General features: G+C 38.7%; 1 protein-coding gene across 1 annotated transcript in view; it reads right to left on the reverse strand.

Annotated features, from left to right (window-relative positions):
• Nucleotides 1-27,300, reverse strand: part of ARFGEF2 (ADP ribosylation factor guanine nucleotide exchange factor 2) — a 2,483,667-nt gene that overhangs the window by 749,331 nt on the left and 1,707,036 nt on the right. The window contains exon 23 of the mRNA XM_044089932.1: nucleotides 14,639-14,738. Within this exon, the coding sequence (XP_043945867.1) occupies nucleotides 14,639-14,738 (100 nt within the window). The remainder of the gene's footprint in view (nucleotides 1-14,638; nucleotides 14,739-27,300) is intronic.

Below are 27,300 nucleotides of genomic sequence, written 5' to 3' on the forward strand. Positions count from 1 at the left end.
TTAGTTGATTCTTTTTCTCATTCACAGCAATCTCAGTTTAATAGACTGGCACTACAAGCAACACTAATAACCAAAAGCAGGTACAAATTCATTTATATTAGTGGTACAGGGAAGGCTAACAAAAAGGCACTGCAGAATTTTATAGACACTAGGAAGGTGCAAAGCTGACCAGTGATGTGGCCCATACATTAAAACAATGAAGGCATACATCCTGTTAATGACAGAGGTAGGTTAGAGTAAGGGGAACGCTGCCTGCACAAATCCAGGTGTGGGAGGAGAGTCCACAAAAGCAGGTAAAATAAGACTATACTAAGGTTACTAAGGTTTTTCAAGGAGATACCCATGCAACCCAAACAGAAAGTACCCATCTGGCTCTACAGTAACATAAGCATTTTGAGACTAACTGGGAAAGGTATGTCATCATGAATATAATGTGAGGCTTTCAGCACCAGTTGTTTAACACCCTATGTGTAACAGTTAATCGGTCAAAATTAGTACAGTCTAATGGTAAACAGAAACAACCTATTATTCTTCATACTGGGGTTTTGATTTTGTGGACAAGAGTTATGCATAGCTTGTCAGAACTAGTTTAACAAATGGCAGGAATGGGCGTTCTATAACTTTGCATCCACAAGATGCAAGAATTTCTAACAAGTATGCATATGGGTGCCCACGTCAAAGACAGACCAAATGTTTAAAGGACAGTGGGTGTGATTACACACCCCAGCAGGTACAAAGTGGGTTGAAATGACGTAAAGCCACATCCATCTGAGCAGCAGGATTACATGTACGGTTAATGCATAACATCATGGCAAAGACTAGTGGAAATGGCCAGCAATGTATTTTACTGAGGGGGGTCTGCTTTTCATTACAAAGTATGGCAGTATTTAATGTAGACTTAAGGGCAGGACTACAGAGTAGGTAAGATGATGCGCTTGACAGCAGGGGGAAGAATTCATCCCCCCCCACCCCCGACAGGATTGGCAAGGGTGATCCAGGTAAGTGGGAGGGTAGTCTGTGAGTGACTAGCCAGACTTCCCAGAGAATGGGTATCGCCTTAGTAGAGTGTAGGATGTATTGGCCAGCTCTCCCTTGGTAGAATGTCATGCAACCTATGCATGAATTATATGGAAATAATGATATGGAGGACAACGGGGCCTTGATGTGATGTTGAAAAAGGTCAGATAGACAGTGCTGGCCCTCTGCAGAGTTAGGGAACTAATGCACAAACTGGTGCAAAACATGGTCTCCCAGAAAATCATTCCTTTCTGCAGATCTCTGAATTTGAATTGGCAAGCAATCTGGCAATAAATGCATGGCTGCATCCATTTAACTCCAGTGAGTGATGTTGTCTGTCTCTTTATTATACCCCACCACTGACAGCTAAGTGAAGCAAAATGGCTCCTGGTGTTATCACCCTTTCCAGAGCTTAAAAAGCGAAAAACACAGTCCTTATCATCAAATGGTTTATATAGTACTCAGCCCATTTCCCTTCAACAAGGGAGGAGCACAAACAAAGGTCTCCTACCAAATAGCAAAAGGTCTTAAATCTCTTTCAACAAGCAATATTATGGATTCAGCCATAAGAAAAGAAGGCCTGTGTTGAGACTGGTGGGAAATGACAGACACTCTACAATGTGGGGATAAAGGTGTGATATCAGCAGCACCTGTGTAAGTGATGGCTTGGCACTTTGCTGTCAAATGCAGACCAGTCATCAATAGGAATGTGAAAATGGACTGTGAAAACAATGGAAGCCATAAAGTCTAAAAGGTGAAGGAAATGTTGTGTCTGCACCATCAACTACAGTCCTAACACAGAATCAGAACCCTTTTTAATGCATATACCTACATACTGCACCCTAACATGTGACCATAGGTATGGGCATTACTGAGCCACTCCCAATTTGGGCACACTGCTTTCCACTATAGCTTTTGTTTTACCTTAATTTATTTTATGTATTGAAAATACTTCAATCCATCTCAAAATGTTCCACAACACCCAAATGTCCTTTTTCGAGATTTATCAAGTACAAAATATTATAATCTCCAAATAAAACTACATTAACTACCTTGTATTTTTTTTTACTACTAGTTTTAGATACAAAGCAAAAAAATGCTAAACAGGACTTCCCTGTCTGGTTCCTCTGTTCAAACACAGCCTGTGAAAAGAGGAACCCTCCCACCTTAACTATTGCCTTCAACACTAGATATATTCTACTTGTTTATTCATATTACTCTATAAAGGAATGCAAATGCTAACATTACAACACTAGTTAACTCTACCAAAGACAGTCTTCACATCAAGACAGTATTGGGAACACACAGTTGTCATTTTCACAGTTAGTACAGACATAAGCACTTCATGAGTATGGTTTTAAAGACTGAAACGGGTCTATATAAAGCTGGATCTGAAGGGTTTATACCCTTGCTGGGTAATATAGACACTGTAACTTTCTTTCAAAATGCTGGCATTTTCTTTCACCATACAAAATATAGTTAAACAAAACCTTCCAGGGGTTTTATCTCTTTCTCCTATACTAACATCCACACTTTTACATAAAACTAGCTGGCCTGGAGATTTCACCTGTTGAATGAATATATCCATCCATCCATATACATTACTATTTTATCACATACCTTCATATCTTGGCTATACATTATTGAGCCTCATCTTCCTGTAACCTTGGCAAAAGTAAGCCTTCCATAATTGTTTCCATTTGAACCTTTTTCTTGGTTTTCCTATTCCTCTACATTACACAAAGGTTCAAAAATGTTCTAAATAATCTCTAATACCTCTGTAGGATCTCTGGTTGGTTGGCTGGCTGGTTGGTTTAGTTATTTTTGTTACAGACTCCCAACGTTTGGCTACAACTCTTTCTACTTTTTGTTACCCAAGTCGTGCTCAATGTTTTTGCTTTTGAGACTTATCAAAAATGGTTATTTAACAGCAAATTTTTAAACTCATGAATAATTTCCAAATACTCCCTTATTTTCCCTTTAGCATTCTAAATGTGTTCATCTTTTTGTTCTGTAAGATTCCCCTTCTACAATACTTAAACCTTTGCCAAATCCTCTGACTAATTCCTACTACTTTTTCCCCATATCTGTTAATCTTATTATATCATGTTTTTAAACTCCATCATCATTTATCCCTTTCAATAGCTAGTAGCCCCTTTTAAGTAATTTATATTTTCCCTTATAACTCATGAATCATTTCCATTATCTATTTTTTAAAACTTTCCTCTTAACAGATCAGTAGGAGAGTACCGGTGTCTCATTTTTACATCATTACCTGGCTTCATCATCTAAGCTTTTAAAGGTGCATGATATATACTTATTGGATGGATCTCAAGGCTTTGAATTAAATACACATGCACCTGTGTGATATAATTTTTATCTAGTCTAGCCCAGTTAATATTCCTGGGAAATAATATGACAATTCTGTCTGAGTTCCAGCTACTGTAGTTATATTTTCTGTACCAAACAGTCACATGTACTTCAGATATCTTCCCAATACAGGTCACCCTGCTACAGCCTCACTACTGCATATCATATTTCAGCCTCCATACAAAATAAACAATATTCCCTACTGAAAGCATTTTATTTCTCAAAGAATTCTCCTAAACTTCATAATAATAGTTTTAGGTGAAATATAAATACAGATTAGCACAATCCTTGTTCCCTGGCAATAGGGTCATAGGTTGTTACTAGGCTTGCAGTCTAGGGAACCAGTGAAGGGACTTACTCAAATTAAAAGATGCCCCAAGCACTGATAGGTTAAGTGACTTCCTCAAGGCTGAAGGAATTAAACCCTTACCACAGGAAGTTTAAGCTCAAAGCCCCTGCACCAACTGCCAGACTAACCCCTCACTACCATAATCTACCATCATCTTCCCCCCACTTTTATCACTAGTCGAGTCCCTCTCAAATCACTATTACTTCTGTTTTCCTCTGTCCCTTATATTCTGCTGAATGTATTTTGTGATTTTTATTTCAAATCCACATGCTTATTCTTAACTAAATGCATCTCTTGAAACATTATTTTCTTCCTACTCTTATTAATATAGTTCAATATTCTGTGCTTTTTTCTACACCTGCAGTGCCGCTTACATTCCATGTTAATACTGACAACAGCCATTCTGATAAACTACTCCCACCTACTATTAATGACAGATCTTTCTAACAGAAATTTCCCCTAAAGTACCTCCACACACTGTCTTGCAGACTGATCTTGTATGGTGTTACTCCTTCTCATCTATATCTGAACCCATGTCACATTTTTCCAGACTTACTACTTCGATAAAAACACTAACAAAAAAATTTCTAAACCCTCATTCCTATCTAAAAACACAGCCACTGCACAAAACTATGCAAAGTTTACAAAATGAAAGTTTGCCTCTGCAAATATGAGTACTTGCCCCAAATCAGGCTGCAACCACAAGCATTATCTACTCTAAAATTAAAATTAACCATGTTATAGAGTATACATTCCTCAATTACACCGATTTTATCTTCTCCTGTTTTCTCTTTTCCCCTTCCTGATGTGAAAAACAGCTTACATTCTTAAACATTAACTTTTAGTTTTAAGAGAAAGTGGACTGACTACCTTAAATAAATACATAAAATAAACTGTACATTGTGTGTGTGTGTGTGTGTGTGTGTGTGTGTGTGTGTGTGTGTGTGTGTGTGTGTGTGTGTGTGTGTGTGTATATATTTCGGTTTACTATTATTTCATCGATGTGACAGTCGATTTTCACTAGTGTGAAACACACTATGAAAAAACGAAGGCCACAATGATGAAACCTGTAAAAGTGAATGCAAAACAGCATTCGTTGTTGTGAGTTTTGACAGTGTGATGCAGACTATAGTGGGGATTGGGAAATGCACCCTTTCCCTCATTGTAGTGCAATCCCGGAGTTTGTATATATAAGAAGCAGGGGGTGTGGGGGGGGGCGCAGTCTCCCACATGGGGGGTCCAGGGGGGGCTTGCCCCCCTGCAAACACATTCAACGCACAGTGATGCTGTTCCTGGAAGTGTGGTGACTGTTCAAAAATGTCAATGTTGACATTTACAGTCACCACACTTCCGAGTTTTTTCTGTTCGTTATTTTATATTTTGCGGTTTTGTTTTGGAATAACTGCGATTCGCTGTTGTGCAGTTTGGGGAAACAATAGTAAACCTATATATATATATATATATATATATATATATATATATATATATATATATATATATACATATACACACGCACTTTTTTTTTTTAAATCACTCTTTTTTCCCCAATATCCAATGACCATCAGCCTCTCTTGGTCAATCTGCACATTCTCCATGACTGAAGAGACGGTCAACTGGAAAGTGCCATCACTGAGACAGCTACAAGGAGTGGTTTGAGGGGTTTTCTTCTTTTGGTTCTACGTCCCAATGAACAACCAGTTTGCAGAGCTGGAGAAGTATATTAAATGGGCTGTCTGAGTTTGTCATATCTCACTTCCAGAATGGACACTGCCAGCAAGCAGCCCTGGCTCCTCCCCTCAAGCACAAGAAGTGGTTTTGCTAGTTTGCACTGGATAATTTACACTTCCCATGAATGCCCATTACCCACTCCATCCCCCATGTGAGAGGAGAGTGGGCCACACCCTTCCACTCCTCTCCTTCCCTGTCAGGCTCCTCTATTGCTAGGGCTACTAACTGAACCCCAGACACCTGGGTCTCAGGAAAGGCTATGTCCCTCTGCACCCAACACCAGGCTGTATACTCGCATACTTAATGCATTAAGGTACTAAGGTTGCTAGGTGGCCAACTATGTGTTTAACTTATTTATTTCCACCAGTTCCAAATGTTATTGATTTTTCACTGAAATGTTTGTGAATGTGCCTTTAAAACTTAATTACATTGCACCTTGTTGATATATTGCTCATTTTTCAGACCTCTCAAGAATAAGTGCTTATAAATATAAGCTGCTTGCCTTAAACTAAAAACAGTTGCTACTGGAAAAACAGCAAATGACTTCATAAATACATCAAAGTACCCTTGCACAATTTAAACCACTCTTGATTAATTGCATGTACTGCAGGTTCCTTGTCTCCAATTAAAACCAAGTGCCAATTAAAGAAAAAAAAACAACTAGTAGCTTTGCTAATACAAGAAAGAAACTACAGTTGTATAAAATCTTACCATAACAGTAAATGTCCTTTCCTTCACAGCTGCAGTATTCTTTACACCTGGGAATCCCTGCCTAGGATGTCCCAATGTCCGGCCAGTATACGAAAGCCTTAGGTTGCCTTAAGGTACGTTGTATGTCACATATATGCTCATGTAGCATAGGGCATCAAGGTGACGTCCAGACATACCATCCTCTGAAATGCCCCAGTAGGAATGCCAGTCCAAGGAAACCAAGAGGTAACTAGTACATCCAGAAGAGAACTGGACCACGTGTAGGAAGGAAAAAGTGAATACTGCAACAGTGAAGGAAAGAACATCTACAGTTATGGTCAGATTTTACAATTGTTCTATGCCCTTCCATTCACTGTTGTGGTATTCCTTACATGTAGGAGAGTGCCAAAGCTCAAGAAGAAACTTGGGAGGAGGAATGACCAGCAGAGCCCTCTAAGAAGCCATGAAGAATGGCCCTAGCATATCCAGCTCTAGCTCTGGAAATTCCATCTAACTAGTAGCGCCTGGTAAAAGTACACATAGAAGTCCAGGTAACTGCTTCAAGAATAGAGTTAGTATCCAAACCCTTGAAAAAAGCACCAGAAGAAGCCACAGCTGTAATAAAGTGAGCCTTTACAGAACAAGGAAGGCTCTTACCATGAAAAGAATAACAAAAAGAAATATATTTATAGATCCAAGAAGAAACAGTTTGCTTGGATACAGCTAATCCTAGGGCCTGAAGATGAAAAGAAACAGACTGGTCAGATTTTCTAACAGACTTAGTCTTATCCAAATAAGATCTGAGCTGTCTATGCACATCCAAACTATGTAGCACTCTCTCAATGGCGGACTGCGGAGAGGGTTAAAAGTAGGCAAATGAAGAGACTGATTAAGTGACAACTCATTAACCATCCTGGGCATAAAAGGAGGATTAAGGACACCCTGTCCTTATGAAACACCAAAAAAATAGGACAAGCCATAAAGGCTTGAAACTCAGACGCTCATCTAGCAGAAGTAACCAACAAAACAACAGTCTTCCAACAGCAATGTTGCAAGGAAGCTGAAGCAGCAGGCTCCAAAGGAGCCCAAGTGAGTTTCTACAAAACAAAATTAAGATCCCTGGGTGGAGGAATAGACTTCCTGGGGGATCTAATATGAAGTATGCCTTTGCTGACTTGTTTAGCTTTAAATCTAGAAGCTAAAGGAGGAGATAAAGGCAGACAAGCAGAGATAGCTGATAAATGGGCCTTAACAGAAAAATAAGCCAACTCAATTCAGCAATTCACATAAAAAAGAGAGAACCAAAGGAACATCCACAGAAAGTGGATCCAGGTTATGAGAGAGACAAACAGAAAACTTCTTCCATTTGGATACGTAGGATTTCCTAGTATTGGGTTTCCTAGCCTCCTGTAGGACCCTAAGCACATCCTCAGAAAAAATGTGGCTATGTGGAATCAAACTCCTATCACCCATAAAGTCAGTTGAACAGTAGATAGGTGGGGATGGATAAATTATCCCTTGTCTTGTGTCAGTAGGTCCACCCTCTGAGGTAACTTGTGATGAGTGCCCTTGGTTAAATACAGAAGAAAAGGGAACCAATGCTGTCTTGCCCCAAACAGAGTCACCAACAAGATTGTGGGAGCATCCTGTTGAATTTTGAAAAGGACTTTTGGAATGAGGGTAAGGGGAGGGAAAGCAAAACAGAAACATTTCCTTCCAAAAAAAAAAGAGAGGGTGTCCACCTTCCATACCAGAGCACTTGGTACTCTGGCACTGAAGGACCTGCTCAAAGTATCTGCCACAATGTTTTGACCTAAGGGAATGTAAAGTGCCTGAAGAGTCACTTCATATTGGACAGCAAGGTCCCATACCAGAAGAGCCAACTGGCAAAAAAGGTAAGATCTTGTTTACCCCCTGCTTGTTTATATACTCCATCACTGTGGTTTTGTCTGTAAATACCTTGAGAGGTCCTGAGGAGAAGAGGATGAAAAGCCTAAAGAGCCAGCAGAAGAGCTATCATATCTTTGAAATGAAGTGCTCCTTCTATTGAAGAGGCAACCACACTCCCTGTAAATTTAGGGAGGCAAAAGCCTCTCCCTATCTCACATCTAAATTGTCTGTGAACAGTACCTGAGAGGGAAAAGGGAGCCCTTGATTTAGAGGCAACTGCTGGATTCACCAGTGAAGTTCCTTCTTGAGACAAAGAAGGAGAGGAACTACGAATTCTAGGGGGTGTGCATGTTGAAGCCAAACTGACTGCAGGAACCACTGAAACTTTCTCATGTGGAGTTTAGTCAGAGGGATCATAAGGATGATGGATGCCAGGAAATCCAGAGCCCTCAGAAACTCCTTGGCTGTAATTGGGACCAGAGGAAGAAGAGTTTGAAAGAAGGAAAAAAGAAGTTATGTACTCACTATAACATTCCATGTTTGTTGTCCAGTATCTTGCTTTCAGTCTTGCTGTTTGGGTTCGAAGCCAAAACTCGTCTCTGGCTCGGCCTATACTAAAGCTCAGAGCTTCTACTGGCTCGAGAATGAGTCCTATCCCATGGTGCTTAGCGGCTATTCCCCAGATCTCATTTGAGGAAGAAGGTTCCTATGATATGTTCAATATCCAAAGGGATAATATCTGAAAACATATTGTCATAAAGATTAACAAGAAAGGGCAAGAAGGGAATCAGACCTTATCTGCCAATTTCTGAGAAATTTCCTCTAGATCCTCCAGGAGGGGGATGGCTGGGAGGGACGCAAGACTGAAGGCGAGACACTGGACAACAAACATGGAATGTTACGGTGAGTACATAACTTCTTTATGTTATGTTGTCCCATCTCCCCTTCATTCTTGCTGTTTGGGACAGAGTTCCCAGCAGCTTTTTCTTGGGTGGCTCAAGGGAATAAACTCCTCAGGACAGTGGAACCAAAGGATGCCCTGTTCTGGGAGGCCACATCTACTTTGTAATGAGTAATATAGGTATGTGGGTTAACTCATGTAGCAGCAGCACAAGTTGAATCCAATGGAAGTCTGGATTGAAAGTCAATGGAGGTAGATACCGCTCTAGTTGAATGCCCTTTGATTTTCCCTGGTGGTTCTTTACTGTGGGAATAATAGACATATGTGATGTTCTCAGTAAGCCATTTGGACAAGGTAACATTTGGGACTGCCAAACCTTTTTTATTTTCTGAACAGGAGAAAAACAATTGGTCTGACATTCTAAATTCTTTGGTCTTATGCAAGTACAAATGCAATTGTGTATGCACATCCAGTTGGTGGAGATTATACTCCGCCTGGTTGCCATAGTTAGGAAAAAACACTGGTAATTCTATATTTTGGTTTAAATTCATTTGAGAACAAACTTTCAGCAAGAAGGAAGGAGTTGTTCTGAGGGAAACTCTATCTTTGTGGAAGATCAAATAATGTGGATGGATAGACAAGGCATGCAACTCTGAAACTCTCCTGGCTGAAGTAATTGCTGTCAGGAAAAGTGTTTTCCTAGATAAAAATTTTAATGAACAAGATGATGCTGGTTCGAAAGGGGGCTGGATCAGAGATGATAATACTACATTAAGGTACCAAAGAGGTGGAGGAGGAGGTTCTCTGAAGGGAGGTCTTAACAGAAAAGTACCTTGAGGAAGGCTTTGCATAGTCTATGCGATACTAGACTAGATTCTGATTCTCCCACATGATAATCAAAAATAGCAGCTAACTGAACTGGAATAATGGCTGCCCTTGCCCCTTGATTAAAGGTTTCTGGTATAGAAGCTGTAAAGGGATCTATATGTCTTTTGCTAGCCCAACAAGAGAATCTCTTCCATTTGCTTGCATAGAGACTCCTAGTCGTCTGCTTGTGTAAGGAGACTAAAATGTGACAAACTGCAGGGGACAATTCTGGAAGCCTGGCTAAGAGCGGATGTGGAGCAGCCAAGCTGTCAGCTTGAGGGTTTGGAAGGCAGGAAGGAGCGTTCCTGACTGATGTGTCAGAAGATCCGGCACTGGGTCCAGGATCCATAGGTCCTCCTGAAGATAGAGCCAAAGAAAGGGGAACCAAATCTGACAAGGCCAGTTTGGCGCAATGAGAATTAACCTGCGGCTCAACAACTTTGCTTTATGGATAACCTTTGGAATCAAGGGAAACAGGGTAAAGGCATAAAAGAAGACCCAGAGGCCAATCGTGAACCAGTGCATCCCTCTGTGACTCTCCCGGAGGGAAGATAAGGGCAAAGAAGTTGCTGCATTTGGTACTGAAGGGAGTGGCAAAAAGGTCGCAGCAAGGCTTGCCCCATTTGTGAAAAATTTGATTAGCAACTTCCTGATTGAGGGACTACTCGTGAGGCATGAGAATCACTCTGCTTAGCCCGTCTGCTATAACACTGGATTTCCCTGGGATATGAGTTGCTGTCAGAAAGCATTGAGAAGATATCACACATTGTCACACTCTCTGGGCCTTTCGACATAGGGGGTAGGACCTGGTTCCCCACTGTTTGTTGATGTCCCATACCACCGACATATCATCTGTCTGAATTGCAACAGTCCTCATGGGAAGAGAGTCCTGAAGTGCTTGCAATGCCAGAAGCGCAACCCTCATCTCTAGGACATTGATATGCAAATGGCACTTGTGATTTCTCCAAGCCCCTTAGACTGTCTGTCCCAGATAAAGCCTCCCCCACCCTATCTGGGATGCGTCCGTGGTTACTGTAGCAATAGGTTGGGGAAATACAAATGGTCTGGCCATTCTTACCTGAGTGGACTGAACCCACTAAAGTAGGTCCTTCTTGCAGGAGTGTGTTATGAGGATTTTGTGAGACATGGGTAACTCCTGCATGGACCATTGGGCGAAGGGTAGCCACTGCAATATTCTCATGTGAAGTCATGCCACAGGAAGTAGTGTCATCATCTCTGCTATAGAGCCTAGGACTTTTAGCACAAATCTTGCCTGTACTCTGTTCTTGTTGAGTAAAATAATCACTTGACTGCGTAACGTCTGGATCCTTTCTTGAGGTAGCCTTGCCAACATGTCATTTGTATTTAAATCTGCACCAGTGAATGTAATCTGCTGTGATGGCAACAAGGCAGATTTTTCTACACTTTTAGTAATGCCTAGTTTTGAGAAGAGATGGATGGTGTAGTCTCTTTCTTTGATGAGTAGTTGCTTGGTGGTGGCAGTTAGGAGCCAGTCGTCTAAGTATGGAAACACTTGGAATCCCTGACGTCTTAGAAGAGCCGTGACTACTGCCATGCATTTGGTAAACACCCTGGGGGCTGTGGTGAGTTCAAAGGGCAGTCTGGACTGGTAATGACTGGCTCCCAGCTTGGAAGCGTAGAAATCATCTTGAGCGCCTGTCCATCTTTATGTGGTAGTACACATCCTGAAGATCTAATGTGCGCATCCAATTCTCTTTTCCCAGAACGGGAGTATAGACTGCAGTGTTACCATCTGGAGCCTTGACTTTTTCACCGACTTGTTTAGTCTGCTGAGATCCAATATGGGTCTCCAGTCCCCTGTCTTTTTTGGAACTAAAAAGAACCTTGAGTAAATTCCAGATCCTAGTTGGTCTGCGGGAACTTCTTGGATGACTCTTTTATTTCTAGCAACATTTGTATTTCTAGTGTTGCCTAATCCCTTTGACCAGGTGGAGTGTCTGGGATAGACTTTGGCAGATGAGGTGGACATTGGAAGGGGATGTTGTATCCTCTGGATATAATGAACTGTACCCATTTGTCTTGAGTCAAATTCAGCCAGGCTTCTGGGTACAGTGGTATTCTCCCCTCAACTGCCTCCAGAGGTGGACAGGCAAGCCTTCTTTCAGGAGCACTGGAAGGGCCTACCAGAGAACGTATCTCTGTCACCCTGGTTATGCGGACCCCCTTTGCCGCGTTGATGGTGTCTTCCATTATTTCCTCCTCTGCCCCCTGGGGAAGGATCACCATGAGTGTCAGATAAGGCTCCTTTGGATTTACTGAACCACATTTTAACCCTCTTTTGACCTTTAGGATAAGGTCTGGTAGGGGCGGAAAACCGGACTCCAACGGAAGACAGAGTCCTACCCTCTTGTTGACTGCTGGTGAGAGTTTCTTTCACTTTCAGCCCAAACAATGATGAGCCATCAAAGGGAGTGTCAATACAGGAAGAATGGAAGGGTTCAGCAAACTCACAAAGGCGCATCCAGAAATGTCTACGAAGAGCTATTCCTGTGCCAAACATGGACCAGATCATCTCTCAGTGACCGTCTCTGAGGTGGGATAAGGGCAAAGAACCTGCTGCATTTGTTGTTGAAGGAAGATGCAAACAGGTCGCAGCAAGGCTGCCACATTTGTGGAAGATCATGTTTGCCAATGATTGGTTGACAGACCATTCACGTGGCATGAGGATGGTCTTGATGAGTTTATCCGCTAGGATGCTGGATTTTCCCAGTATATGTGTCACTACAAGAAAGCAGATGGATGAGATCGCCCCACTGCCACACTGTCATTGTTTCTCAACAAAGGGGGTAGGATCTGGTTCCCCCCTATTTGTTAATGTACTAGACTACTGATATGTTGTTCATCTGTACTGCAGTAATCCCAAGAGGGAGAAACGTCTGAAAGGCCTGCAGCGTTAGCAGCACCTCTCTCCTCTCTAGGACAAAGATATGTAAATTAGTCTCTTGTGGGGACAACATGCCTTGAACAGTCGGTCCCAAGTAATGCCTCCCCAACTGGGAGGCATCCACAGTAATGTGGCATTGGGGGAGGAAAGATAAATGGATGCCCTTGACCAATTTCCTGGTAATGAATCACCAAAGAAGCGACTTTTTCCGAGCCTGAGACAGTTTTGTCGGATGTCTTAAAGGGTGTCGATGAAAGGAGCACTGCACTGCTATGGTCAACTGAAGATTTCTCATGTGGAGACGAACAGTGGGAATTAAAGTAACTGCAGCAGCAGAACAACAGTAACTAAAGTTTTATAGAAAAATAAAAGAGCACTACTTTTACTTTTTTTTTTTTTTTTGGAAATATAGGGGGAGAAAGAAAGGAGAAAGAAATATCAACAATGGTAATAAGGGAATACCTCCAAGTAAGGTAAAGATATTAGGAAAAAAAACTACCAACTTATAGTATGGAAATATTACCAAGAAAAACTTTGGTACAAAGAGAGTAAGGGAGACATTTTAAACAGTAAAAAGTCCAAGGAAGAAGAAAAATACTTAAAGAAACTGTGATCAAACATTCACTAAACCCCTTGAGCTCGAGAGATCTCAATCATGTCTGAACCTGAAAAGTGGCAAACCAGATCTGAGGTACTGCAGTGGTCAGGGGCATTATGGGTAGGGGAGGAACTTGAGAGTCGGATCCTAGAATCTAAAGAAAGTGGCCAAGTCGAATCCAAACCCATTTGTTGAGGAACGAATGAAAATGACAACATCAAATCTAAATTTTTCACATCTTCGGATCAATTGTTCATTTCTTGTGATGGTAAGAAGGGACAACCTGTGTTGAAACAGACTATTTCCAAATGGTTTTCTAAAGCTATTACCTTTTGTTATACTCACTATAACAAAAACATTCCAGGCAGGGTCAAGACCCATTCTACCAGGCCTTTGGTTTCATCTATTGCCTTTTGGAAATGGTTGAATTCTTGAAGTATTCTAGGAGCTGCTATTTCATCCTCTGTACATACTTTTACAAGCACTGTAAGCTTGATTCCTTCTCTAGGTCCAGATCAAGCTTTGCCAGGATCATTCTCCAGGGGGCCCTGGACTCTTCTCCTTCCACCTCTCAAATGTAGTTAGCTAAGGTAATCTAACCATATAGCTAAAGCTGCTGCAGCAGTGATCAATATGATGGATAAATCAGAGCTGTCGTTACCATAAGAGTAGAAATTCAAACGATCAGTGCTCCAGTAGCTGCTCCTTTCCTCCATCTCCTTGTTTTTTGGTGTGTTTTTTATGTGAACATTTATTTATTTGTTTCTGCCATTGTCCTTTCAGGGCTCAGTCTTCCTCTCTCTGCTTGCAGGAAAGCTCTGAAGGGCTTCACACCCAAACGTGTCATTTAGTCAGCTCAGCTTCAGCTGCCTGACAGTTTAGGTAAATGAAATATGCCCAGAAGTTTTGGAAGCTGGTCAGCTGTTATATCCTTGGCAGGATATAACACATATAGCTAAGGCTACAGCAGCAGTGGGCAAAACAATGAGTATCAATTGTGGCAGGGATAACCAATCCAGCAGTGTGAACACTGGTTCTGGATGACTGTCAATGTTGACTTGTCATCCTGAAACCATGTGCAAAATTGAGAAAACGGGGTTGTGGATGAATGGATTTGACAGTGTAATACAACCTTTTAAGTTTGAATAATGAATTATTCCAATTGCTCTGATAAGCAGAAAACAAATGCATAATTTCTGTGTCGGGTACATTCCTTGTTAGAATTTTAGGCCACTTTTTGGTATATGCTTTATTAATTAGTAAACAAATTAATGTAATTAAACAACTAAATATCTGTTTTACCTGTCTACTGCAACAACTACACTCTGTGAACTGGTTTCACCAACAGACTCCTGAATACTGGCCATCTGCTTCTTATCAACACTTCCACCAACTAGATTTCCTGAAACAAATCACAATAGCACTGTCAGAAACAATCAGTGTACAGATATTAATTTCAGCAGATTCCTAGTAATCTGAATAATTAGAAAGCCAGAGAATGCAGTCACACAGTAACAAACTCACATAAGAATCTTTAACAGCTGATAGACGAGGCTACCTGCACATACCTCTCAAATGTCTAGAATTTCAAAAAATTTCCAGAGTTTTCCCAGTCATTGGTTTGTTCCTCATAAAATTTGTAATTTTCTGGAAAACTGTTGAAGAATGAGGTCACTAAATAATGACACATATACGAGTTTCAGATTTCACATGTTTGGGAAAATAAATGCTAATGCAAAAATTTTACTTTATTAAATTTCTAACTAAATTTATAAGAACAATATTTATAATCTGCCCCCGATTCTGGGAGTTTGTCCCCCATTACTTTTGGCATTGTCCAGAACTCTTCCACTAAGGGGTCAAGAGGTATGCACATACACTAAAAATACAAACTACCACTCCGCAGCCATTATTAGTGGTATGAAGGTACAGGTGGCATCTCTCACCAATGAGGTTGTGCAGCTGATTTTCAGTGGGTGTGTCTATGGGACTGAAGGCTGTAGAGTCTCAGATTATACCAAAAAATAACCTAAAGCAACCATAGGAGAAAGAGAAATGGAGAATGGTTTAGTCTCAACCAAGTCAGCAGTAAGTTTTCTACGGGTCTGCTGTCAGTTTAGCACAGAAGTTTAAGACTATGTGCTGTTAGTGAGTTTCCCATCCATAGTCCCTGGGTTTGATTCCATAATTGTCTACATGCAGCCTGCATAACTCTCAGCAAAGCACTTAAAACATCTGCCAGCCTGCTTCAGAACAAGGAACAAATAAGACTGCAACCTAATAATGAGAACATACTGGATTTGTTCAGTCATATGATGAATTCCTCTACTTAGCAAAAATGTAGGGTCAGCAAGTGAATTATGTGCTCTTAGGTCATAACAGCTAACACTTCTGTAGCAATGCTTTGTTTTTAATAGTCTACCACTCTTCTTAAGCAGGGACTCTAAGAAAAGGAACTGTATTCCAGGCAGAGGCATAAGCACTTAGTACGTACCAAAGGCGATGGTTCTCATGATGCAACCCACCACTTTATTAGGCTGTTCTGACTTAGCAAATTAAAATTCTCATTAACAGACTCAGAATCTGCTGTGGTAAAAATTTATCATATTCAAAGACTTTTGAGCATGTGTTACTTTGTCCTCAAAACTGTCACACCATAATTATTTGAAAATGGAGACAATTTGTTATTAATGCCTTTTGTTTACTGCGCCTTACTTTTGCACCAAACTTCAATATTTTTCTACATAGTCAATGTGCCTGATGACCTTTGTCATAGCTGATAAGGTCCCAAGGACTAACCAAATCATTTGGTTAACAAACATAAATAAAACAGCTGTACTGGTTATACTCAAGCACTAAATGGGCAATTTAAATGATGGCCAAATAAGAACAATGAAGTTTTCTTCACACTTCTTAAAGCCCAGTTGAAGGTGAAGTACTAGTACCCAGGTGGGTAATTTTATACTGCAGAATCTCTGAAGCTATCCATCAGGTCCTGGATCAGTTAGAACTGTCAGCTCAATCTCAGACTGTCTCCAACTGTCACAGCTTTACTCACTTTTTATCAACGATTCTAACAAGTGTTTGGCCACCTGGGTGGCATCTGTAATAAATATACTGTAAAGCAAAGTAAAGTGAGGACAGGTCTGTCATCTGACTGACAGAACTTTAGATCAGATTCCATTACCATCATCTTCTGAAAGTGGTTTTATGGACAGTTTGTGATCAACCAAAAAGACAGAATCTTATAAAACAAGCCACAGTTTGTCATCAAGACCCAGGATAGCAGTAGGTAACTATTTTATTGTATTTTTTTCTAGGTCAAATAGGACATCATCTGCTGGTCTTCCTAAGTGGATGATAATGAAATATCTACTTAAAATTCCAAACTACTAAGCAGAACTGCCATACATAAAGTTTTGCTGACAATCAAAGCAGCCTCAAGAAGCCATCACAGTTTTTTAATGCAATTTTTTACAAAAATAGCAAGAGTCTGTTTAAGGTGCCACCTTCACAAACTTGACACTGCAATGGTCCACACTGGTAGCATGTAGTGTTTTCCAAAAGTAAGGTAACACTGACTCAGGAAAAGCACATGCTCTTCCCCCAAGGATGTGACAACTCAAGGTATTACAAATAGGGGGATATAGGAACTTGAGCCATGAAAAAGATTTTCTTTGTATTTTTGGCATCTGCTTTTTGGATTTATTGTTTTTCCAGTTAGTCATTTTTAAGTTGACTAAACAATCACTGACTACTACAATGATGAATTTCTGCGGATCCCTATTAATCACAGGGGTCAGGCTAAGTTATCAGTTAATTCACAGCTTATTGCTATGAAAGTTTCTAAATCCCTGCCTTAAACACTTCTACAAAGGAATGATGTTCACTGTTGTCCAATACATTGAGAGAATACCTGATTCCAAACAACAGAAAAAGAAACAAAGGAAATTTACTACAAATATAACCAATTCCTTGAGGATGCTGGGATATATGTCATCTAGCCTTCTGAATTTGCTGCTCTGTACAGTATGAATGTAGATGAAGTTCACATTCAGTAAAAAGAATATCCACGAGGAAAGCTGCACAAGAACCTACAGGCTCAGCCAAACCCTGGAAAAGGGAAGCGGCTACACTCTTGCCTGCTGCAAGGGCATGTGGCCTAATGGTTGGCTACTCATGAACGACTACTGCTGCAAGGACAATAGGACTACACTGGAAAGAGGTTGCACAGAATGAACTTTTAAGTTTCAACTTAAAATTGTACATGGCTAAGTATCTTACTGTCCTTAAGATTGCTTATCTAATATTGTTCTTATACAGTTAACACGAATGGGAAAGGAAAAACAAGCTATTAAACACAAAGCTAACTGGGCACACAAATTTGTCCAGTGTTATGATGACCCCTTCCAAACCACTGCACAAGGGCCATCCCACACTACCAGGTCAACGTATGCAGTGGTATATCAGTTAAAGACTGGAATAGATTAAGATCACTTACCATTAAACAGGAGGTGGGCCACTAATGAGCAATTAATGGAAAGAGGAATGTAGGCGACAATGAGAAAAAAACACTTGGCTTAAAATAAGTAGATGACACACAGGAAACATTAGTAAGCTAACCGCTTTTGTTTTATTTAATACAACTTCTTAAGAGCTGGCACATTACATCTTAAAAGCTTTTTGTATTCTAAAAGCTTGACATGTGACTTATTTGCAAAACCAAACAATTAATTTAAAAATACAGCAGTTTAATTCTTAAAATAAACTTTACAAAAAACACACTTATTCAGTCTAAATTCATAATCCGAGTATAAAAACTTTCACTTCATTTAAATATGTTGTGATTTTAATAAACACTTAATATTATATCTTCGTTTAAACCAGGTATGTTGTCTGCTTGTGGCAATATTTGCCAGTTTGTACTGTTGGGGCTATAGATACCAACCAACAGTTTTTTTTTTTACGACGAAAGTGAAAGAAACTCGAATCTTACTATGCACTCAATTCCCCAGGAGTTGTTAGACCGCACACGTAGTCTTTGTGGTTCACTAACACAATTACAAGAAGCCTTGTCTGGAAATAAGTTTTCGACACCAAGTAGCTACACACACACTACACCTCTAGTAACAAATTAAGTGACATCTGGTTTCTTAGTTGAAGGAAACCAGGACAGGACTGTGACACGTGAAATGGATAAGACAACTGCTGAGTTGGACATCATGTTTTTTTACTAACAACTTTAACCCTGTCAGGGTTAACCAACCATTTACTAAAGATACAGTTTGTAAAGAATCTAACAGCTCTGTCATTCAATGTAGAAATCTGATATTTGAACTGGAAAAAAAAAATCTTGAAAGTAAAGATGACAGAACTTGAAATACAGTGTTTAGATAAATGCATTTTGACTAAAAACGTTCCGTGGGTCTGCGGTCTTTACAGGTTTCCCAGTGGAGCTAAATATTGTGATGAACTGTATAAAAAACTTGTTAATATATTTAACATGACAGGTATAAATGTTTTAAGAACCTTAGTCACTGATTATAAGGTGAAACTTGAAGTGCTGAAAGAACAGGTATTGAAAGTGGACACACACAAAAGTACTTTACTTCTTAAAAATTGTGCTGAATTACATAATGGCATAGCAGAGAAAGCTGAATGTCATGCCGCAACTAAAAATTCACAGAAAAAGAAGGAAATTAGTTAGAGGCAGATGAATGCAGAAGGGAGTTAAAATCATTGGAAAGGGAAATGGAAATGGAAAGCAAGGGGCAAATGGGGGAGAACATAACTACTAGCCATGCAGTTATAAATTTAAGTAACTTTCAACTGGGTTCTAAGCATATTAATGTACTTAAGAACGGCTTCAGTTTCATTCCTTCAAATAGAGCCAATGTTGTAAATGTTCTGAAAGACTTGGAATTATATATACATAAGCTTAATTTATGTTTTATTTTAAATGAAATTAAACTTTTTCTGAAAATTTACACATTGAGGAATAGTAGTACCTATAACCCCACATTACATTACACGTTATAAGTTTTTTCAGAAACTTGGCAACAAGGGGTATTATTAGTAATTCTACAGAAAAAAATTATAATTTGAAAGCTGATGAAAGAAAAAAACATTGAGGAACTTAGAAATTCAATTGGTATAAGAATTATGAAAGCGGATACGTGCTGTGGCACAGTATTAATGAATACAGATGACTACAACAACAAGCTCAGTAATATCTTAGGAGACACAAGCTGTTATAAGCAAGTTTCTGTCAAAGTCATTAATTAGAATTTTAAAAAGACAGATTTAATTTTATTAGATCTGCTACACCAGGGGCAGAACGATTTGCCACTTTTTGAATTTTTAAAAGTTGAGCATTCAAAAATGGTTGACCTGTTTGGAATCCCCAAAGTTCACAAAGAGACCCATTACTGCCGTAGATTTTAGTAAGCTCGAGGCAATTTCTGTGTTTATGGATTCTATTCCAAATCCAATGGTACAAAAGTCAAAATTTTTCTTAAAGGATTCCTGGATTTTACTTGACTTACTACAGCAATACAAGTTTAGTGAGGAAGAAAAAAATGTTAACTTTAGATGTTGTTTCCTTATATAGACATATATTGCAAGATGTTGTCATTGATTATCTTAGCAATTATTTTGGAAGATGTACAGACTTTTCTAATAGTTTTATTAGCTTAATTTGCATACTTACTAAGTTAGTATTTAACAATATTTTTTTTTACTTTTGATATGTATTACAAACAAAAGTTTAGTGGTGCCATGGGAGCATGGATGGAGCCAATAGACATTTAATTGATTAATTATGCAAATAAGTCACATGTTAAGCTTTTAGAATACATAAACAGCTTTTTAGATGTAATGTGTCAGCTCTGAAGAAGCTCAACTAAATAGAATGAAAGTACTTAGCTTACTAATATTTCCTGTGTGTTATTTATCCACGTATTTAAGCCAAATGTTTTTTCTCGTTGAAACACTAACTCCCTGTTACATGCTTGTTGTTTATTTGTTTCTTTGGTTTCAAACATTAAAGTCAGCCTTCTTTGGGACTTGTTTTGAGGAATGTTGGGGAAAAACAAAGCGGCACGAGTTAAAATTTCACTGCTACTAATTAGTCCACCAAAATAAAAATTACATTTGTGTATTACATCATAAAAAGTGAACTATTTAAAGCATTTAAGTAGTCAGAACTGTCAGCCACAGTTGTGCAGAGGTTAGTGCTGTCGCCTCACTGCAAGAAGTTCTCCAGTTCAATTCTTGTCTCTTTCTGTGTGGAGTCTGCATGCCCTCCCTGTGGTCAAGTGAGTTTTAAGACATGCAGATAGGTGCGTATGTGTGCCTTCTGTGAAGCTTAGGCTCTGGGCTGACAACTACACACTGCAAAAACACCACTGCCAATCAATCTGCGGACCAGTGATCCAATGTGGCGACCCCTAACCAGAAAGTTGGAAGACATTGCTTTTTTTTTTAAGAAGTCAGAACTGCTTATTATTCTTAAAGTTATGATTATGTCATACACATACCTCTCAAATGGCCAGATTTTCGCAGAATGTCTAGATTTTTCCCTCCCTTATTTTTGGTCTGTTTCTCATAAAATTGTGGTTTTCTGGCAAATCAATGAGGACTGAAGTAAAAAAATAACAGCATAGATTTGAGTTGCAGACGATGTCTCTCACAAAATTCATGCTAATGCAAAACCTGTTATTCTATCAACTTTCTAAGTTTGTAAGAGCAATATTTAAAAAGTGTCCCATTTTGGGCCTTTGTCCCCCTATTTGTGAATTTGTCCAGATTTCTTTGCTCTAAGAGGTTGAGAGGTACGGTCATACAATAAGCCACTGCACCTTTTTATCTTGTATGTTCTTAATGCTAAGTCACGCAATTTTAAGACTCATACCTTCAGAATGTCAAAAACAGAGTTTTCAATGGCAACTGTAGTCATACTGTTTTTATAATACTACAATCTGTGTGCTTGCATAAGACAGCAAAATGCCAGTTTGACATTTCTAAGGCATGTGGCCTTCAAAAATGAGACCAGTGTATCACTAGAGAGAGAAGCCTTCTTACCACTGTAGCATTATTCCAGTCTCTGAATCAAAAACCTGGATCACAATGAGTAAACAAGCCTGAAACGGGTTTGCACATTGCAATCCCTGTTTCTGAGCGTCAGCTACTATGTTACACTAAATGGTGTCTTATATTTAAAATAGCTTTTCATTTAAGTTGTCTGTAAATAAGACTGTTACTAACACTAACATTCATAAGAGATTTTTTAAATTATAACCAGTAAACCACAAAGACCAGCAAAAGTGCACAAAAACAGCCACTACAAACGTGGAAACCAATGTGGCATAGGATCGGCTGGACACCAATAATTTCAATAAATAAAGAACTTCGCAACTAAAACAAGTTCACAAACTTTATTAATGCGTTATCTTTAAAATAACCACGTTTTCATCCATCACATCGGACTTCATCAGATAACGAATTGCTTTCCTAATAGCACTTAAATACTATTCCTTCAATTCTATTTCAACCAATTAACATTTAAAAATTTATTCTATTTAACCAATAATTTATATAAAATAGTTTTCTAGCCTTTTACTGCTTAGTTAACATCTGCACCTTTTGTGGGTAAAAGATAGCCATTTTCTAGCCTTTTACTGCACGACTGCTCCTAATTTGACCCATCTGCCCAGTTTTGTGCATTTATAAACACAGTGCTGTTTTAAAAACATTATGAAGCAGTCAGCTGTCGTTTTGTACCTTACTTTACTAGTACAGTAGCAGACCAGGATATGGATTTGTGCAAAGGCTTGGAAACTTGTTTCTAATGAATATTATTGCTGCATGTGGAACAGTAGACTGTATAATACACATAGCACATAATTTGATAAACAGCATTATAGTATGTTGTGATTAGTTAGATATATAATGTACAAAGCAAAATCAAAATCTAGCATTGTTTTTTAAATGGTAGCAAACCCATACTAGAAAATCAAGCAAATAATGTGTTCGTAGCTTCACGGAGCTTCTGTATACCGTATTCTCTCTCTAATTGAAGTGCATGACTAAATGCCTGCTTGCTTGGTATCTAGTGTATGTGCTAGAAAGGTTTCTTACTCCTAATGTATTCTTATTTTTAGGCAGACCCCCTCAAAAATACCTAACTAAAAGAAACCCCTACCTGAAGAACGCTACCCTGCAGAAACTGTACCCTCATTCAAATTACCTGAAGTCTGACCTACAATTTGCTAAGGTTAATACATTAAACTGTAACTTAATCATATGTACTGTTTACTGCTGACCTGGGTCTAAAGCACCTTAGTTTGTTCCACACAATAATTTGGCATCGTCTCTGTTTTAAACAGCCCCTAGCGTTCTATAACATTATTTTCTTAACCAAAAATCAAACCCTTAATTTTATATTATCACTCTGGTCTCCCACCTAAAGCCCTGAAATTGCACACTAAACTCACAACATACAACTAGTAAATACCCTGCAAGGGTATAAAACACTGTCTAAAACACAGTATAAAAATTAATGTAAAACATAGTTTGAAAAATTACAGTTTAAAAATACAGTTTAAAAATGAAAGCCATGAAGTAAACACTAGATACATATCATACAGCTCCAGGAAGCCTTAGAAAACATTTGTAGTCAGTGTTTGTTCTATCTTATCAGTTTCCCCCTGTAACTATTTCCAGACCTTATATTATCTTGCCCATTCCCTAAAATATGTTTATATTGCTCTTGTCTTCCTTCTTTCACTTGTTTCGTGATTTCTTCCACTAATTTTAATGGATATTTCCTTTCACAAAACTTAACTTTTAATTTATCACATGCTTCCTCAAAATCTAGTTCATCTGAGGTGATCCTTGACACCCTTATAAACTGCCCTTTCAGTATGTTTCTTTTAAAACTGTATGGGCGGGCACTAGTAAAACATAAGTACAAATTGGAAAAGGTTTCTTTTCTATATACAGTGGTTTTAAATCCTTCAATCTCATCCATTTTATGTACTGTTACATCTAGGAAGTCCATCTTGTCCTTTGTTATATTACAAGTAAATCTAAGAAAATCCATGGTGTTGTTCAAGTAGTCCATAAATTCCCTAAATTCTACCTCCGCTCCGGTCCAAAAAATACATATGTCATCCAGGAACCTTTTATAAGAATTCCATTTCTTCTCATAAATGGAACCCAAAATATATTTTTATTCCCAAAACCGATAAAATTATATTGGCATAGGCAGGCTCACGACAGGCACCCTTTGCTACAACCTTCTCTTGCTTAAAAAACTTCCCTTCAAAAAAAATTTAAATTAACAATAACCATTTCCATTAATTCTAAATATAATTTAAAATCATCATTTGATACCTGTTCATTTTCTAACAGTTCTTCCTCAAACCACTCTAATCCTGTTTTCAGAGGTGTTACTGAGAACAGGTCCTGTACATCAATTGTAACAAACATTAATTCCTTCTTATACAAACTGTTATTCACACACTTAAAAAAATTCCCAGGAATTTTTAAAATTCCATATTGCTCTGCCCAAATTTTTTTCAATTTTAAATCTAAAAATTTAGCTATCTAATGTGTTTTTAACCATTAGCCGCTACAACTGGCCTAAAAAGGGGGGGGGGTCATTCAAGTTTTTATGGACTTTAGGAATCCCAAATATTGATAGCATCACTGGTTTTTCTATACATAAATACTAAAAAAGTTTTTTGATCAATCATCTCGTCTTTTATTAAGTCCTTTAAATCAAAATCTATGTTATAATAAGCTAGATGTATTTCATTTCTAGAAACTCTATAATATTTATTTTCATCATTAAGGAGCTCCATCATTTTTCCTGTATATACTATGGAGTCCATTAAAACAATCCCTCCGCCTTTATCCAGCTTCATTACACTCACATATTTGTTTTCTCCTAATTCAAGTAACCTTCTCTCTTCTATAAAGAGAGAGTAAACATTTTTTTTCTCTTGCATTACTTTCCTAAGATAGCTCTCAACTTGTCTTTCAAAATTTCTTAGCTGTGAATGTAAGGGGGATTAAATGTACTCTTCCTTTTTAGTCAAATATTCTCCCCTGTACCATTGTTTCCATTGATGAACAGTAATTATAAATTATTTTTTCTTATAAACAGCTTCAAATCTATTAAAACTTTACCCAACTCACTTTTTCTACTAGTTATAAATTTTAATCCTTTAATACATTAAAAAAACCTTATCTACCTCTAAATTACTATAGTTAAAAAATATTAAAATTCATATAAGAATGTTTGACCTCATCCACCACTATACCTTCACATAACAAGTCTAGCACACCTACCCTAAGAGGGTCCCCCCTTATTACTTAGTATCTTCCCCTATCCATGACCCTCCCTTTATGAAACTGATAATACTGGATAGGGGAGTTGTATTTTAACCTTTCAGATCCTCTTAAATTGGGCTGATAAACAAAGAAAAAAGGAATTACTGGTTAAGTAGAATCAATTTTTAAGTGTTAATTGGTCAAAATAGAACTGAATGAATAGTATTTAAGTGCTATTAGGAAAGTGATTGGTTATCTGATGAAGTCCAATGTGGTGGATGAAATTATGGTTATTTTATTTTACGTTCAAGCGTTAATAAAGTTTGTGAACTTGTTTTAATTGCAAAGTCCATTATTTATTGAAGTTATTTGGTGTCCAGACAATCCTGTGTCCTACTGGTTTCCGATTTTTTTAAATTATCCCATATCTGAGACAAAGTGTCCAAAGCATCACTGTCTTTTTATGCAAAATGCAGTAGAAAACTGCATTGTGCTAGACTATCAATACTTATGACTCGGCTAATACTCCATCTCGTGGCCACCAAAAAACTCTTGAGCTCCTCCTTTACCCATAATGCACCCAACCCTTACATACCGCAGATCATGTTTGCTGACTGATGTAAAATAGGTAGAAGTATTACAAAATACTTAAAAGAAGAAGCCATATCTGGAGTGCAACTTGAAGGACAGTGGTGTCCTTATAAACTCTCATTCTTTCAGAAATCAACTGTGCGAATGGATGGAGGTCGGTAGATAGAGTGTTGAGGAAGACTGAAAATGGACGACACAGATGGAAAGTTATGGTGAGAACATAACTTCTTACTCTGATGTTGTCAATTTTTATTCTATCCTCAACTGTTGGGACAGAGTCCCCAGCGAACTAAATTCGTGAACGAACTCTAAGGACGGACATTCCTGAGCAAAGTCGAGCCAAAGGCTGCTCTTCCCATTGAGACAAGATCTAGCTTGTAATGAGTAACAAAGGTGTGAGGATTGGCCCAAGTTGCTGCTGCACGCATTTCATCCATGGAAGCTCTAGGTAGACAGAAACACTGAAGTACTAGGCAGGGACCTAGTTCATACCTCCCAACCATACCAAATTACTCCATTTTTACCAAATTTTGGGGTCCAAATAATGGGGTGCCATAATTCCAGAGTGGCACTCTATTTCCAACATTTCCCAGCTTTTTTAAAAATTTCTTTTCCGCTTTTTGAGCTGACATCATTACATGCGCAATGACATCAGCTCCATCAGCCTGTCAGAATTGAGTTTTGCGAGTGGAAAAGAAGACTGTTTGGATGGTAACAATGAAATGGAGATCTGCGAGCCAAGCAACTGCTTGAATAGTAATATATTTATTATCTGGTCTATTTATTTGTGAGTTTTCAAATCTGGACTGCTTGAATGGTAATGTATTTTATTATCTGGATGACATCCCACAGTTGCTTTTTTATAGCACTTATGTGAGCTAGTGAATGGTAATTTATTATCTGGTTCAGCTGAAATCCCGTAAATGGACTTGCAGTAGCTACTGAATGGTAATTTATGATCTGGTTCAGTTGAAATCCCATAAACAGACTTGCAGTTCTTGAGCTAGTGAAGCATTTTACAGTGCTTATCCGAACAGCATCTGACATCCGGACTGCTTTGCTTTATTGAGCTACTGAAGTAAATCTGGACTGCTTTGCTTTATTGAGCTAGTAGCTTTTGAAATCTGGACTGTTTTGCTTTAAAAGGCTTGACTGCTTTGGTGGTGGTAGTGTGTGTGTGTGTGTGTGTGTGTGTGTGTGTGTGTGTGTGTGTGTGTGTGTGTGTGTAATCCAGTGAACAGACTTGCAGTAGCTAGTGAATGGTAATTTATTATCTGGTTCGGCTGAAATCCCGTGAACGGACTTGCAGTTCTTGAGCTAGTGAAGCTTTTTATAGCACTTAAGTGAACAGCTTTTGAAATCCGGACTGCTTTGCTTTATTGAGCTAGTGAAACAAATCCAGACCGCTTTGCTTTATAGAGATAGTAGCTTTTAAAATCCAGACTGCTTTGCTTTAAAAGGCTTGACTGCTGTGTGTGTGTGTGTGTGTGTGTGTGTGTGTGTGTGTGTGTGTGTGTGTGTGTGTGTGTGTGTCTGTGAGATAATGCCCCAGGTGAATACATCTGGTAGCTAGAGGTACTCAGGCTCAAACCCTGTAACTCAGGTACAGGTAAAAAGAGCCTAAAGTCCCTACCCACCACCACTTGTGAATTTATGCCTCATAGTTTTGTTCTGTTCCTCACAAAATCTGTGGTTTTTAGGATTTTTGTGTCAAATCACTGAAGGAGTGAATTCACTAAATAATGACAGGCATTTAAATTTCGGACTTCATATTCTTCAGAAAATAAATGGTAACACAAAACCTTTTATTCTAGCAATTTTCTAAGTTTATAAGATCAGTATTTTAAATTTGTCCCTATTTTGGGGTTGTATTCCCCCATTATTGGGTTTCTCCAGGTATTTTGTGCTGTGACACAGACAGCTATGTTTAGAAGTGAGAACTGAATTCTGTATTCCCCCATTATTGGCTTTGTCCAGGTTTCTTGTGCTAAGACGTTGACAGCTATGGTGAGAAGTGAAAAATGAATTCAATAAAT

This window comes from Protopterus annectens, chromosome 12.part0, assembly GCF_019279795.1.
Source record: "Protopterus annectens isolate FY-2018-M chromosome 12.part0, PAN1.0, whole genome shotgun sequence".
Classification (NCBI taxonomy): domain Eukaryota; kingdom Metazoa; phylum Chordata; order Ceratodontiformes; family Protopteridae; genus Protopterus; species Protopterus annectens.